General features: G+C 47.2%; 1 protein-coding gene across 3 annotated transcripts in view; it reads left to right on the forward strand.

Annotated features, from left to right (window-relative positions):
- Nucleotides 1-1,037: 1,037 nt before the first annotated feature.
- The window catches only part of LOC144104535 (ufm1-specific protease 1-like), a 35,955-nt gene continuing 21,233 nt past the window's right edge, over nucleotides 1,038-15,759 (forward strand). The window contains exons 1-4 of one of the 3 annotated variants that reach the window (XM_077637615.1): nucleotides 1,038-1,307; nucleotides 2,208-2,279; nucleotides 4,746-4,886; nucleotides 13,638-13,740. In XM_077637615.1, coding sequence (XP_077493741.1) covers nucleotides 1,179-1,307; nucleotides 2,208-2,279; nucleotides 4,746-4,886; nucleotides 13,638-13,740 — 445 coding nt within the window. In that variant the 5' untranslated portion in view covers nucleotides 1,038-1,178. Of the gene's footprint in view, nucleotides 1,308-2,207; nucleotides 2,280-4,745; nucleotides 4,887-13,637; nucleotides 15,357-15,759 lie in introns of all 3 variants that reach the window. The other 2 variants (XR_013308564.1, XR_013308563.1) reach the window with 2 other exon arrangements.

Below are 15,759 nucleotides of genomic sequence, written 5' to 3' on the forward strand. Positions count from 1 at the left end.
TGGCCTCATACACAGGACCGCATTACCGAAGGTCAGGCTAGGGACCATCACCCCTTTCCAGATCCCTCTTACCACTTCATACCTATTGTAATTCCACAGTGCCCTATTTTTGATGACAGCTGCATTCCTACTAGCTTTATTCATTACATATTTTTCATGCTCTGTCAGATACTCAGCACTAGCTTTATTTATCCACACCCCAAGATACTTGTACTCATTCACTACTTTTAGCACGAACTCCTGTATTCTATGCTCGCCGCCCTCTTCATTAAACATCATGACTGCAGATTTTTCCTTACTATACTTGAAGCCTAATCTATCTCCCTCTGTACTGCATATGTCTAACAACTTCTGCAAGTCTTCCTTGTTGTCAGCCACTATAACTATATCGTCCGCGTATATTAGTCCCGGTAATGTCTGTTTAATCCATTCCCCTTGCTTGAAAAAAGAGAGGTTGCTTGGTCTCCAACCATTGCAGGTACAACATGAACAACGAAGGGGACAGAGGACATCCTTGCCTAAGCCCCCGCTGTATCTCTACAGGCCCTGATACATTTTTTTCCCCATTTTATGAGCACTCTGTTACCTCTATATATATCTTTTAAAAGATTAATTACTCCATTTTCCACATCCAATGTGCCTAGTATGTCCCACAAATGCTCCTGAGTAACGTTATCATAGGCTCCCCTAATATCCAGAAATGCTAGCCATAGGGGCCTGTGTTCCTTTTCCGCAATTTCTATACACTGCGTCAATGAAAATAGATTGTTCTCCAATCTCCTTTGTTTCCGGAAACCATTTTGTAGGTCCCCTAACACCCCCTCGTTCTCCACCCGGCTTGCAGTCTATCCTTTATAATCTGCATCACCACCCTGTAAACCACAGATGTCACTGTTATGGGACGATAGTTACTTACGTCTGCTTTGTCCCCCTTTCCCTTATACATCATGTTCATTCTACTTGATCGCCATTCATCGGGGACTTTCCCCGATGAATTTGCCAAAGGTAGCTAGCGCCACCTCCTGGTAGCAGCCTGCAACTGACGGGAGGGCGCTCAAACGGGAGCGCTCTTGTAAGGGCGGGGCGCGTTGTTTTGATGCTGGTTGTGCAGGTGCTGTTGACGCGCTTAAGCCACGTTGTTTTACCCGGTGTTGTGCCCGAGTGACATATACCCTGTAATGACTACCGCAATTCTGCTCGAAGACGTCCATGAAGGCCTCGAGTTGCCTTCACAAGCAGAGCGCGTCGCGTGCGTGAAAGGGAAGTACGCGTACTACCACTACGGCTGTGACTGCGTTGACGACAGGGTACGTCGCGAATGTGACGGTCGAATCGGGTTGAATCGGAGCGGGGTTGAGTCAGTGGTGACTGGTTGAGCGTTGCTTTGAATGTGGATATTTTGCGACAGCATGATCAACACAATGGCTGGTCGCTGTGTAGCTGCGAAAAAGGGCCCGAATTCTGCGATGACTTTTGCGAACAGACATACGCGAACTACACTGAGCTTATTTTATTTTGTGCTTCAGTCTATCATTAAACTCCACAGATTGCTCGGGCGCCTATAGTCATATTTCACTCGCAAATCGGATGCACATTCTAACTTCTTGACGTGAGGTTTCGGTTGTACAACGACCCTCCCATTACATTTTCACGGCGCTTGCCACTTTTCTAGATGGTCGTTTTCAGCTGTGAACGGCCATGTATCAAATGCGACTAGTGCGTAGAAAACGACCCGGAAATGGGTTCACACAGCTAGGACAATCCCTGCCGCTTCGGTTCAAGCGCTTGTCTTTGAGTCATAAACACCACTTTGAGACTGCGATCGCTTTTATTGTTGTTGCTGCAAGCGTAAATAGTATAGAATACTGCACAGTTCTACAAAGTATACCATGAATACGGAATTCAGTGCAGTCCTGTTGTATTTCCTAAGAGCCCCCTTTTCAGGGGATTTTACAGCAAGGATGCAACCGGAACAATTGTCTTACAGTTAAAATTTTGATACCGATTTTCATATCTGACATCTTCCCGTAAGCGGTCCTTGTAGTGTGAAATCCCCCTGCAGTGAGTGCTTGGAGGCCGTTATTGTGCACAAGTGAGCTGCGTTTCACATGTTTTTTGTTGCCGCCAACAGCCTTGTTCTGCACACTTCCGGTTCCTGGCTATGGACGGTTGATATGATCCACTCTGCCTGTGGGCTGGCTATGCAGGGTTGGGGCTGCGGCTACAGGACCCTGCAGACCCTGTGTTCCTGGGTGGTGAACCAGAGGCACGGGAAAGGGGTGAGCATGGACACTGACCCACTTGACACTCTCATGACATCATTAGCAGCAGCAGCACAGCTGCGCCCATAGCAGCACAAAGCACAATCTCTCCAATTAACCCAGTGCGGTGCCAACTGCAGCCACTTTATCCCCACAGACTTCCTAATAATCTCATCTCCCCACCTTACTTCCTGCCGCCCCTGCAGTTCTTGAAGCAATTTGTAGTTTCAGTGTAAATTTTTTTTTATATGTTGAAAGGACGACGGTGCAAATGTGTACCACATTTGAGGTCTTATTATGAAGTCAAGTGGTGCTAATGTGTACCACTTTGTTTTAAAGAACAAGTGGTCAAAATGCTGACAATAAAATTTCATGCCTCACTTAGGGCATGCCATTTATTATTTTGTGATTGCATTTTATTCTAAACACACACCTGTCTTACATGAACTTGAACCACTGTGATTGGACTTCACTCTCATGATAGCCATTGAGACTGGCATACAGTTAAGGGTTATGCTTTCTTTTAGATCGCATGCCCATATTTACTGATGATATCATATCCTGGAGTAATACTGACATATGAGCTAGTTGGTACAGCATCTTGAAAAAAAAAAAACAGCGCAAAATGACATATAAAGCACGAACACCCCAAGTGTTTGTGGTGTCTGTTCTTTTATGTCTGTTGTCTTTTTGCACAATTTTTTACAAGGTGACATCATATCCCTACTTCAAGAAGGTTTTGCTACCTTGTTTTTGCACAAAGCTGGTCACAAAGGAAGAATTTTCAGCATTCCTAATTCCTCCTGTAACAAAAAATGGCCTCGTCACTCAACCAACGCTTTCAACGGATAGATGGAGAGCATCACTCGCATGGACAGTATTTCTGCCCCAGTGTCAGGTGCACTGCTAGTGCATTGCTTGGAAGGGGAGAGAGGCAAAACCAGGCATCCAATAGATGTAGTTTGTTGCCTTCGTGCCTCAATCTGAAAGTGTTGAGCAGATGCTGACGGCCAATTGTTAGTATAAATGTTTATGCTGTCATGTTGGCTTTGCAATGTTCCTACGGTCTGCGCTGGTATGAGAACAGCAATGATGGCCTACAAACCATGTGACTGCTGAGTGCCCCTCGTGTGACACTCGACATTCCCCTAAGCAGTGGCAGAGGAGATTATCTGCGCACTGGGTGTGTTTGTACAGGGGCAATGGAAAGAAATGCAAACAGCAGCGCCTACGCGCACCGCCATTCGCATTTCTTTTCATCACGCTTTACTTCAGTGTTAGCTAAAAGACACTAGGCTCGTCCTTAATACATTCCAGGATGACTCTGGAGTCTTTTTTTGCCAAACATGTAAAAGCGCGATGAAAAGAAATTAGAACGATGGAGCGCATAGGCGCCACTCTGTTCACACTTCTTTAAATCGCGATAGTGTAGATGGGATGGCTCCTGAAAGGGGGACGCGGGATTCAAAGGTGAAATTTTTAAATTGTGGCTTAGAGCAATGAAATTTGGCATGGTTATTGGGAATTGCACGAAATGAATACAAATTTTTCACTCTTACATCTTCAGTAGTTTTGATGTTATTAATTTTTTCGTGCTTCATTGTTACACCAAGCTTGCAGAAAGCCTGGCATGACAACAAAACAAGATAGGAGCCTGCAGTCACATTTAAGTTTTGCCCAAAGGAATGGTTAATGCAGTGGCATTTTCCAAGTATATTTAGCAGCCTGATTATTAATGCGAAAGCATTAGATGGCCATGTCACTTAAGCGAAAGCTTCTCCGCATGATTGTGTCCTTGTACAACGATAAATGTGAAAAAGTTTGATTGTGTTAGATAGTGCGCTATGAGATCTTGCTGCGGGGAAGATTTGGTTGATGAATCTTAAATAGTTAATTCATTAAGCACAAAAATTACGCTTGGATGACACAATAGCCATGCACGTCGACATAGTACCTGACTATCAAAACTACAATAAGTAAAATAAAATACAAAATTGAAAAATAAAAATTAATAGAACATGTACTTATGTCATGGGAAAAACCTGCGTTCTAGAAAGTTCCATGATGTCGCATGCACTGACGCCACTGCGTGTCTATACATAGAAGCAACGCAACGCTTTTTCAGTTCTCCAAGGCGGGTTGCCGCAGTGATCTCAAAGTTCTCTTTTTACATAGAATGTTATATGCATGCTTGCATCATGCACTCATTATTGTCTTGTCTAGTTAGTGCCAGTGTGAAAAAATGAGGAAGTAATTCAGAAATATAGGAACTTCACTGCATGAAGAATTTATCAAGGAACAGAATGCAACAAACCGCATGAAAATCAGAAAAGCCATCGTCATGCTGTGGTTTCTGCGGGCAGGGCAGTCGGGTTAAAAAAAAAACGCTTTTGAGAAAACTGGCATTTTTACGAAGGCTTCAGCCAGCTTTTTGTGACTTTAGGTAGCGCATAGCTTATAGCCGGCCTTGAATATTCTTTGCAGGAAGAGGCGAGGGCCGTGCCAACTATAGCCGAGGTCCAGGCTGCCCTGGTGGCAATGGAGGACAAGGAGGCCCGGTTCCAGGGCTCTCGTGACTGGATCGGTAGCACCGAAGTGTTCCTCTGCCTCGATCACTTCTACCAGGTCAGCAGAGGAAAGCCTCGGCTATTCCATTCTTTTGGGGTAAATGTTCAAGCAGTTTGTGCATCGGATTGGGAAAGAATCATAGCTAAGTACTGCCAACAAAATTACGATGGCCCGTAGCTGGGATATTACTGGAAATACCCACTAATGCCATTGCAGTTGATGACTTGGCATCCCAGAACATAGCATATGGACAAAAGTGTGTGTTCTAAAGTTCTCTTGCCACTGTCTTCGGCTGTGGTGCTGCTTAACTGTGGATTAGCACCAGGTCACCTAGTCTGCCATTTTCGTTTGCTAGGAAATGGAAAGCTCTGCAAGCATCCTTTGCTTATTTGTTTTTAAGGAAAACCACACCAGCCTGGTTGTAAAAAAACAAAGGCAGACACAAAGAGGTGAATAGATGGATGATGCACTTGCTCACAGCTGATTTTATTGCTCAAAAAAGGGGTCTTTTTTGTACAGAAGCTGAGGCATGGTGACTATTTGTTAAATATAGAGTGATGAGGAGCACTAAAAAAACTCAAGAAAAGTTGTCTTTTCGATGTAACATTACATTTCTGTGTCTACTAAAAGTCAGCACGGCTGCTGATTCAGAGTACCTGGGTTCGAACCCGAACCGCGGCGGCTGCGTTTCGATGAAGGTGAAACACTAAGGCGCCCCTGTGCTGTGGGATGTCAGCGCATGTTAAGATCCCCAGGTGGTCGAAATTGTTCCGAAGATGTTCACTACCCTTTTTTCTTAGCCCCTCCTTTATCACTAGGTGCCTGCCAATATGTGAGACAGATACTACGCCATTTCCTGTCCCCAAAAAAAACAATTTACTTAAGCTTCAGTGCAACAAGATCATTTCCCACAAAATAAAATGAGCTGCGAGTACATGTATCATCCTTATTCTTTTCTGCCTGCCCTCATTTTCGCACAGCCAGTTTTGGGCGGTGTTCCTCAAAAGTAAACAACCAACTCTCCTCCAGCTTTTGCCATGTTGGTTAATCATTTAAACTCTTGTACCCTAACAGCACTATGATGATGCGTGTATTAAAAAAAAAAGCACCGAGTGCAAATGGAATGAAGAAAGCCTGAAGGCAAGCTAATTGGCATGATGAAGGAACAGCAGGGTTTTGCCCAGGCTTTGTTCTTGAGGGCGCTCTTCAGTGAAATGCACACACTGCAAGAGCAGATTGGCTCAGAACAATAATACAAGCAACAAGGAGGAAGGTTTATTATCTCGCTTAGAAATGTGTTACAGGAAAACTGCTTCTCCAAAAGGCGGTTGCATGGAGAGCAGAAATAGTCTTCCTATCTCATTCCACAGCTTAGAAGGCACTTCTCCACAGTGACAGGAGAGCACATGTAGATGTGCACCTCGGTGTTTGGCCTTCTCTCTTGCCTTGCGTTGAAGGGAGGGGAGGTGGTCGCCATGTATTGGTTTGAAGGTGCAGACTGCTGCTGCTGATGATGACAAGAGGGAGGAATGCACACCTCCGGTGCTTAGGTGGCAATGACTGATGTTCATTTTGAGGCGTCAGGTATGTCAAACAGTGTCGTACATGTGCAGTCCAACTGCGTATAGCAGAGTAAGTGTGTAACTAATACTTCATATAGCCACTGATATGCAGTCCAAAGGCATAATGCAGCAGCTGAAAGAAAGTGCATAATCAAACACACTGCTAAGTCACGAATGCAATAAAATGGAAATAAGCAAAAGTATAACTTAGCTTTCCAAACCTGTTACTGGCGTCAACTTTCCTTACCACACCTAGGTATTCAAATTGTTCAGTTTGAATGGTGGTACAAAATGGCCCGTCCTGGGCAGTCCGACGGCTTCTGGACAGGTTGCAAAGGAACTGTACTTCAGGTTTTGATATGGGTTTTTTTGTCAGCCATATGAGGGAGTATTTTTAAGCTTCCAGCAAAACCTGTTAGCGCAGAGCAATCACTGCGAGCATGGCATCCAAGGTGGTGTAGTCACCTTGCACTGATGCTGCTCAGCAATGGCAGTGTTCCCTTGAATCTGCAGCATCAACACTTAACCCATCATGGCATCGCATCATACTCTTAAGGCAGAGATAAGCGTCCCCCCCCCCCCCCCCCCGCCCACCTCCAATTTTTTATCTCATATCAAATAAAATAAGTATTTGTTGGGTGCATGAGGGGTGAGTACATCAGCTTTGCACATTATCTTGCACTAGACGAGACCATGCTGGAACCAGTATCAATTGGCCTTTGTCTATGTTGTTGTACGTACAGTTTTACCATAACAAACCATGGTTGACATCTTGTGGTTGCTTAACCGCAGAAAGCTGGCAACTAGAGCTGCACAAGACTTTCAAAAAGGGCCCTGAATTCTCAATCGCTTCACACACTGCTGTGAACATCTGTAATAAGACAGTAATTACCAATTAGCATCAACTCAAGTGTAGCCAAATGGCTACAAAGCTGCACAGCTTTCAGGTAACTTGGTAGCTTAAGAGAAATTTGACCTGTTTTACGGATATAACCGGGGACCACTGCCCCTCTGGGGTAGTCGCTCTAACTGTACTGCATCACACTTTGTTGCAACACACTGCATACATGCAGGACACTACAGCTGCTGCTTTGCTTGCCCAGGCTTCTGTGTAATCCGCCAGAATGTTTGCTTCTTGGCAACTTGTACGTGGGTGGTTTTCAATGACACGTCTCCCACAATTTCAAAAATAACCCAGAAGTGGCTCCTCATGTGAGGCTCGGGTAATGGCTCCTATTATTTTCGTTTCATTAAAACGCATCCCAAGACCTTTGGGGAGCAGATCTGTGCTTTAAGCAAGCGGAGCTCATTCCTGTGGTTTAATGAATTCACCTATCTTCCAGCAGAAGCCATGAAGCATTGTTCTATCGGGGACAAAAGTCTACAGGACGCATGGGAAAAGGTCTATGCACATGGGTACCATGTTATCAGATGGCTACGTCATATTGGACCCGGTGGGGCCATGCCTTATCCTATCGCTTCTTTCCCACATCCCTGTTTCTTTGCGCATTTAAAATATGCATTCCAATTAGAGCCACCACCTAGCCTGCCTGTCTGTGATAGCTGTGATTACTTCATTTAACTGCAGCACACATTGTCACATGACTCCGTCTGTCACATTCCCAGTGTACTCTTGAACCACCTGCTGATGACAGGGCTATTGCATTCGTGACAGAGTGTCTTGGAGTCAGTTGTCCTCTGCAGTACATGTGGAACTGTGGCAGGCACATGCAATGCCACCCAGTTCCCAACAGACAATGCACAAGCAGTTTTAGAAGGTTGGAGCATGTTCTGTGCACTCACATCTGCACCTCTGTGTGGTAACTGCTTGCATGCTCTTTCAACCTAAGAGGAAGGGCTGCAGAACAAGCTTTTTCTGACCAGCTCTGTTGGCTCAGTGGCTTTGACTTTCAGCTGCTGATCCCAAGGTCAGGGGATTGAATCCTGGCTGCTGTGGTTGCATTTGATGGAGGTGAAACACATAAGGCGTCCATGTTCTGTGCGGTGTCAGGTGGTCTGAAATTAATCTGAAGCCCCTCACTGCAGCGTTCCCCTATGTTGGTTTGGGTGGTTTGGGACGTTGAATTTCATACATTGTACCTGTGATAGCGTCAAGTGCATGACGCGTCACTTTGCCATGACGCGCACTGATAGCAGCAGCGGATAAGCAACCGCTGCGTATAAAAGAAGCGTCAGACAAATAAACGCTGATTCCTTGTCCTGCACCGGTCTTCGCTGGTTCTTTGGTGCGGCCGCTCGGCAGCCGCACGCTACAACATTACACTGGCGACGAGGATGGGATCGAGGCGGCTGGCTGCTTTCTTCGGTTGCTGCTGAAGACTACTGCCTGGCGGATGCTGCAATGGCGAAGGTGGGAAAAATTGATACTTTTGACGAAAGGAGCGACAGCTTCGAGTCCTACTTGGAAAGATTTGAGCTTTACGTCTTGGCAAATGATGTGGCTGAAGGCAAGAAGCTAGCCGTATTCCTGACTGTAGTAGGACCTCGAGTGTATGAAGTATTGAAGAACCTGCTAGTTACGAATTCCCCTGCCAGCAAAACGTATGACGAGGTCACGGCGCTACTGAAAACACACTACAGTCCCCGAAAGGCCGTGATTGCGGAAAGGTGCCGATTTAACCGAAGATTGCAACTTGAGCAAGAGACTGTAGCCGAATTCATTGTGCAGCTGAAGCACCTGGCCAGAACTTGCGAGTTTGGCAAGTTTCTCGACGAAGCGCTTAGAGACAGGCTAGTCGCCGGGCTACGCTGCGTCGACACTCAGCGTGAGCTGGTTGCCGCTGAAAAGCTGACGTTCGAAGAGGCGTGCAAAATTGCGTTAAATCGTGAACTAGCCACCACCCAGACTCAACAAGTAAAGCTAGAAGAGCTGAAAAGTATACCACAAAGGCGCTCAGGACTAGAAGTTGATGTTCTGAGTCAAGGCTACCGTGCTAATGACAATTATCGAAGCAAGACTGAGCCCGTAGAGTGCTTCCGTTGCGGTAAACGCCATGCGGCCAATAATTGCCGATATCGCAAGTACAAGTGTCATAACTGCGGAGAGCAAGGTCACTTGAAATCAAAGTGCAGGCAGCGCACAGGCAAACCGAACGCGCTGAATGCGATCGATAACTCGGCCGATGAGTCTGACGAAGAGCAAGAAATATACAGTATGACAACAAATAAGTCTGCATAATATGTCACAGTTCTGGTGGAAGGACAGGCCTTAAGGATGCAAATCGACACAGGGGCGTCCGTCACCGTCATGCCGAAGTCAGTTTTTCTTCGTAAGTTTCCCCATCTGACAGTAACGACGGCTACGGTTCCTTTACGAACGTACACAGGAGAACTAGTGCCGGTCGTAGGGTCGGCTGATGTGCGTGTTGAGCACGCTAATCAAACTGACGTTCTACCTGTTCTGATAGTAGATGACGGTGGGAAAGTGTTGCCGTGTCTGCTCGGCCGCAACTGGCTGAGGAAGCTGAAATTAAACTGGCAGGAAGTCCATGCTATACAGCAAGACGACGCCGTGGAGGAACTTAAGAAGAAGTTTCAGGCTTTGTTTTCACCGCAGATGGGGCTGATAACGGGCTACAAAGCACAGGTCCTCTTGAAGCCAGACAGCAAGCCAGTATTTTGCAAGGCCCGTCCCGTGCCTTTTGCATTGAAGCAAGCTGTGTCCGAAGAGCTAGACGCCTTGGAACGGGCGGGGGTACTGAAAAGGGTCACCAGAAGCGATTGGGCGACTCCGCTGGTAGTGGTACCGAAAGACGGAGGAGCAAAAGTGCGGTTGTGCGGTGACTACAAGGTCACGGTGAACCCTGTGCTGCTGACTGAGCACTACCCTCTTCCCTTGCCAGAAGATTTGTTCACAACATTGGCAGGCTCAAAAGTATTCTGCGTCCTAGACCTTGCTGCCGCTTACCAGCAAGTAGAACTTGCCGACGATGCAAAGGCGATTTTAACTATAAACACCCACCAAGGCCTTTACCAGTACCAGCGGCTCCCTTACGGCATTGCCAGTGCTCCTGCCATATTCCAGTCGCTCATGGACGGGCTTCTCAAGGGTATCCCTCAAGTAGGGTGTTATATTGATGATGTCATCATAGGAGGTTCAAGTGAGAATGAATGTCGGAAAAGGCTGGAAGAAGTTTTGACACGATTGCAGGAGCACAATGTGACGCTGCGCATGGAAAAATGCAAGCTCTTTTGCAGTGAAGTCCGCTATCTGGGCCACATAATTTCAGCGGATGGAATAAAACCACTGGAATCGAAAACAAGGGCAATAGAGCGTGCACCGGAGCCTACAAATGGTACTGAACCGAAGTCTTTCCTGGGAATGGTAACATTCTACTCCAAGTTCCTGTCGAACTTGGCGACTGTGGCTGCGCCGCTCTACGAGCTCCTGAAGAAGGGCACGCGTTGGAAATGGACAAGCGAGTGTTCTCGCGCGTTTCGAAAAACAAAGAACTTGCTCACGACCAGTTCGGTACTTGCTTACTACAATCCGAAGCAACCCTTGGCTCTAAGCTGTGATGCGTCGCAGTATGGGCTCGGCGCGGTTCTTTTTCACATACTTCCCAGTGGGCAAGAAAAGCCTGTCGCTTTTGCTTCCAGGACGTTACCGCAAGCTGAGCGCGGCTATGCCCAGATCGAGCGAGAAGCGCTGGCAATAATCTTTGCTCTCAAGAAGTTTCATCGTTACCTATATGGAAGGGCATTCACGTTGTTCATGGATCATCAACCATTACTAGGCATCTTAGGGCCACGGAAGCAGGTCCCATCTTTGGCGGCTGCTCGAATGCAACGGTGGGCGTTAATCCTGGCTTCTTATCGCTACGACTTGAGATATCGGAAAGGATCTCAAATGGAAGTGGCGGACGCGCTGTCCAGACTGCCTGTTGCAACCGAAAACAGCGTTGATGAGACACATACGCTCGCTGTTTTTGAAACTACGCCACTGACGGCTAAAGATGTTGCCAAAGCTAGCAAGTATGACGGCATTCTCAGCAAAGTCTACAGATATACGCTTGAAGGATGGCCAGCACAAATCAAAGATGCTCAACTTGTACCGTACTATAACAGACGTGCGGAGCTGTCGCTGGAAGCGGGATGCGTCACATGGGGCAGTCGTGTTGTTGTGCCAACAAAGATGAGAAATGCAGTGTTGAGTCTGTTGCACACGGAACACCCCGGTGCATCACGCATGAAGATGCTTGCACGTAGCTTGCTCTGGTGGCCAGGGCTAGACGCAGAGATAGAAAACACGGTAAAAACGTGTAGCATTTGCCAACAAATGCAAAATAGCGCTCCCCGTTCTCCACTCGAGCCATGGCCGGTTCCCGCCCGCTGCTGGCAGCGAGTGCATGTGGACTTTTTGACTTTGAAAAAACGACATTTCTTTTGTGCGTGGACTCGTTTTCAAAGTGGATCGAAGTGTTTCCTATGCGCTCTACTACAGCCGCGAAAACTATTGAGCGCTTGCGAAGTTTGTTTGCTGCTTACGGATACCCTGAACAACTGGTTTCTGATAACGGCCCCCAGTTTTCAGCACAGGAGTTCCAGGACTTCCTCGATGCCTGTGGCATCCGACGCACGTACAGCCCGCCATACCATCCGCAGTCCAACGGGGCTGCCGAAAGGTCGGTGCAAACTGTAAAAAGGAGTCTTCGTAAGCAGCTTCTGCACGACAACAAGGGAGGTAACAACAGATCGATGCGGGAGAGACTGGACGACTTCCTGCTGGCGTATAGGACAACCCCTAACACGGCAACTGGCAAGTGTCCGGCTGAACTGTTTCTGAAACGAACTCCACGCACTAAACTGTCATCACTAAGACCATCATTTCGGGATGACATGCAGAGTAGGCAAGAAGGGCTAAAGCAGCAGCATGACCAACGGAGATCAACTTTCCGTTCGTTTAAGGAAGGAGACTGGGTGTACGTGAAGACTGTCCGGCAAGAGAAGGTGTCATGGACGGAAGGGCGTATAGTGCGGCTAGTCAGCCCTGTGACCTATCTCGTAGAGACTCAGAACACAGTTCGGTACGTTCATGTTGATCATTTGCGATCGCGCAGCTCTTTCCAGTATGCAGGACTGGACACCGGGGCGGAAGTCCCGAGACGACCCGACACCGACGACCTTGAGCGTCATCAGGAGACGCTCCCCTCCCCACCACAAGAGGCGCAGCATGACGCGGACGCGGCAGTACCCCCTCTTCGCGATGATGCACCAACCCCGACCCCGCCACCACAAGACGGGCAAGAATTGCAGCTGCCAGCTGCTCACAACGCACATCCTGAGGTGCAAGCTGAAGCGCCTTCCGACTCTCCACCAACAACACTGCGCAGAAGCCAGCGCGCCCGGAAACCACCAGACCGATATACCTCCCACGATTTCCGCCACTGCAGCTAATGAGTGGAGGCGAAGATCTTGGAGGGAAGGAATGTGATAGCGTCAAGTGCATGACGCGTCACTTTGCCATGACGCGCACTGATAGCAGCAGCGGATAAGCAACCGCTGCGTATAAAAGAAGCGTCAGACAAATAAACGCTGATTCCTTGTCCTGCACCGGTCTTCGCTGGTTTTTTGGTGCGGCCGCTTGGCTGCCGCACGCTACAACATTACAGTACCGTACCGTACCGTAACATAAACTGTTCCTTAGAAGCATGGTGCATATGGAGATGAGGAGACATACGAGCTTGCGCAAGGCAGACATTTTCTGCAGCTAGTTGAACGATACAGCCCAAGGTTGGCTGCACATTTTTTCCTGGATTGTGTTGGCTTCAAGCAAGAAGTGCACGAGGCACTTTGTTTTCACCTCCAGTGGCTGGCAGTTCCTTCACTCTGTCTTCATTCATTGCGGCCCTGGAGCATTTTGCATCATAATGCAACATACACAGTGCCGTGCCTGTTTGCATGTGCACAGCTGGCCAGTTTTTTAACAGTATCACGCAAGTGTCATACAAATGGTATTGCAGTGCTGTAGGACACAATAGAGCAGCAAAACAGATGAGAATATGTGAGTGCACACAAAATGGATGCTGTTTCCAACCTATACTTGCCACCCAGCCTTGCCACATGGTGCTGTACAGTCATCCTTTGGAGGCTTGTTTAGTACTGTTGAATATAGTAGACCGGATGTACTTCATCCATTCTTGCTGTGATCGCTAGCAAGTGGCTTGCAGCATTGTACGTTAAATGAATAAAATAAACGTTTGTCCTCCTTTCATGGCCATCCCAGGTGCCCTGCCGCATCCTGCACGCCAGCAGTGGTGGGGAAGTGGCCGGCCACGTGGACACCCTGCTCACACATTTCGAACAGCAGGGCTCACCTGTCATGATGGGTGAGTGCAACGTGGCTGCTCCACAGAATGACATGGATAGGTGTGCCAGCTCTGTAGAAAAGGGGAGGTGGTCGGTGAATCGTCATCCTGGCCTCCAAGCTGCACTGCACTCGGCAGATAAGCATCGCGAGGGAAGGAAGCCTATTCTCTCATCATGGCAGCTGCTCTTGTGCTTGTGATGTGTGTACTGGAACATGCTAAAGCACTAAAGGATATTACATCTGTACCTGGAGTAGATCACTGTTGAGCAGAATGGCTATTCCGACTGTAAAAGCATATTGGGTCAGAAGGAGCTTTGCTGTGATTCTTCCAGTCTTCTAAGGCTATTCTGCTGCCTGGAATGTGTACACTTGGAAACTTGAGGCATTAGTAACATGGCTGGTTTATCTCTTTCAAAGGTCCCAGAAGTGCCGCCACGTCTTCTTTCATTTTCAAGCTTTCCCTCTCCTCTTAGTGTGGCTGTAAGCTATGCGGCCCATCCAGTACAGAGTATGCACTGCCATCTAGCTTGGTAGGTGAGCCACAGCCCTGACACTGAGCCAGTCACCCGGCAAACACCGCATCCTTCATTTGCGCCATCTGCGCATATACCCTATGCATGGTGTTCTCCTTTGCCCTCCAGCAGTGATGCTGGCCTGTGCTGTGTATCATAGATTGCCCGTGAAAAAAGTGTGCTACCTAGGTAATAAAAAAATGGTGAGGGTTTGTGTATAACGATAAAGCAATTGCAACGAGCATGGGGACCCTTTGTCACCATTTTGATTTGACGCCTTTTATTCATTGCAATTCTCACGCATATTTTTGTTTCCGCCAGTTTCCTTCCTCCTCCAATTTTTGCCTTGCGTTGAATTGGTTAGGAGAAGTGGCCACATGAGGTTCTGTATTCAGCACATTAAAGGAAGTGCAAACACCAAATTTCGATTCTATGTTTTAATCCTCACTGTTACTTGTAGTCAATCAGGGAACAAACTTCTTGACCCAGTTGCTATTAAAATAATCGTTTTTAATTATAATTTTTGCTTTTGCCTGCCTGTTACCACCGATGTATTGTTTGCACCGATTGGCCTTTTTGAATGTTTCTTGATGGTTTTCTTACATTTCTTACATTTGCGGGCTAAAACCCATGTGACATTGAGTGATGCTCATGCGCCATCTCCTGTTATATAATGCCCTTTGAGCCTTTAAACGTACAATGAATGATGACAATTATAAATGTGTACTATACATAGATGATCGCACGTAATTCAGCTAAGCCCTATGAATAATTTATAACTGAGTTTCTTTTCTCATGTGCTGTTTCAGGTTTTTTTTGAACAGCTCATTGGTGACTAGACCGCTTCATGAGGCACAAGAAAGACTGCAAAATAATGACTGCTTTGTCAATTTAGTAACTCCAACTTATTCGCCAGCGTGCTCCAAGAGCTGGAATGGTGAGAACAGAACAAGCAGTTATAACAGTACACTTTACTTATGCCTCACATGATCTGAAGTCCAAATTGTCATCACAGCCGCCGTTTGGCTGTTGAAACCAAAGCTGAAGCCGCATGATAGAAGGAATTCAAAGATAAATTATTTTCCAGGCCTATGCAAATTCTGTGCGAAGGGCTGTATATACAGTCAACTCCCGTTAATACGAAGTTCGCGGGGACTGCAAAAAACTTCGAATTAAACGAACTTCCAATTAAGCAAAAAACACAAAAACAGCACTTTATTAGCAGCGAAATCGAGTATTTTCTCTAAGAAAAATAGTCAGTCATCTTCTTCTGCTTCTTCTTGCCGAATCGCGCTGCTGAAAGCAAGTTCTGCAGGCTGTAGATGTGGCGGAACGCTTCTTCCGCGTCGCCTTCAGCGGCAAAGAAGTGCTCCGCGAGAGCAAGGCCCGCAGCTGCATCGGCAGCCTTAGGTTGCGGCTCGTCTTCAACGTCATCGTCGCTTTCCTGGGTCGCTTCCAGGGGCCGAATAATCTCCACAATCTCGTTATCTGTCAGTGCACCGCACGTTTCGACCGCCTTGTCTACG

This window comes from Amblyomma americanum, chromosome 9 (genome assembly GCF_052857255.1).
Source record: "Amblyomma americanum isolate KBUSLIRL-KWMA chromosome 9, ASM5285725v1, whole genome shotgun sequence".
Classification (NCBI taxonomy): Eukaryota; Metazoa; Arthropoda; class Arachnida; order Ixodida; family Ixodidae; genus Amblyomma; species Amblyomma americanum.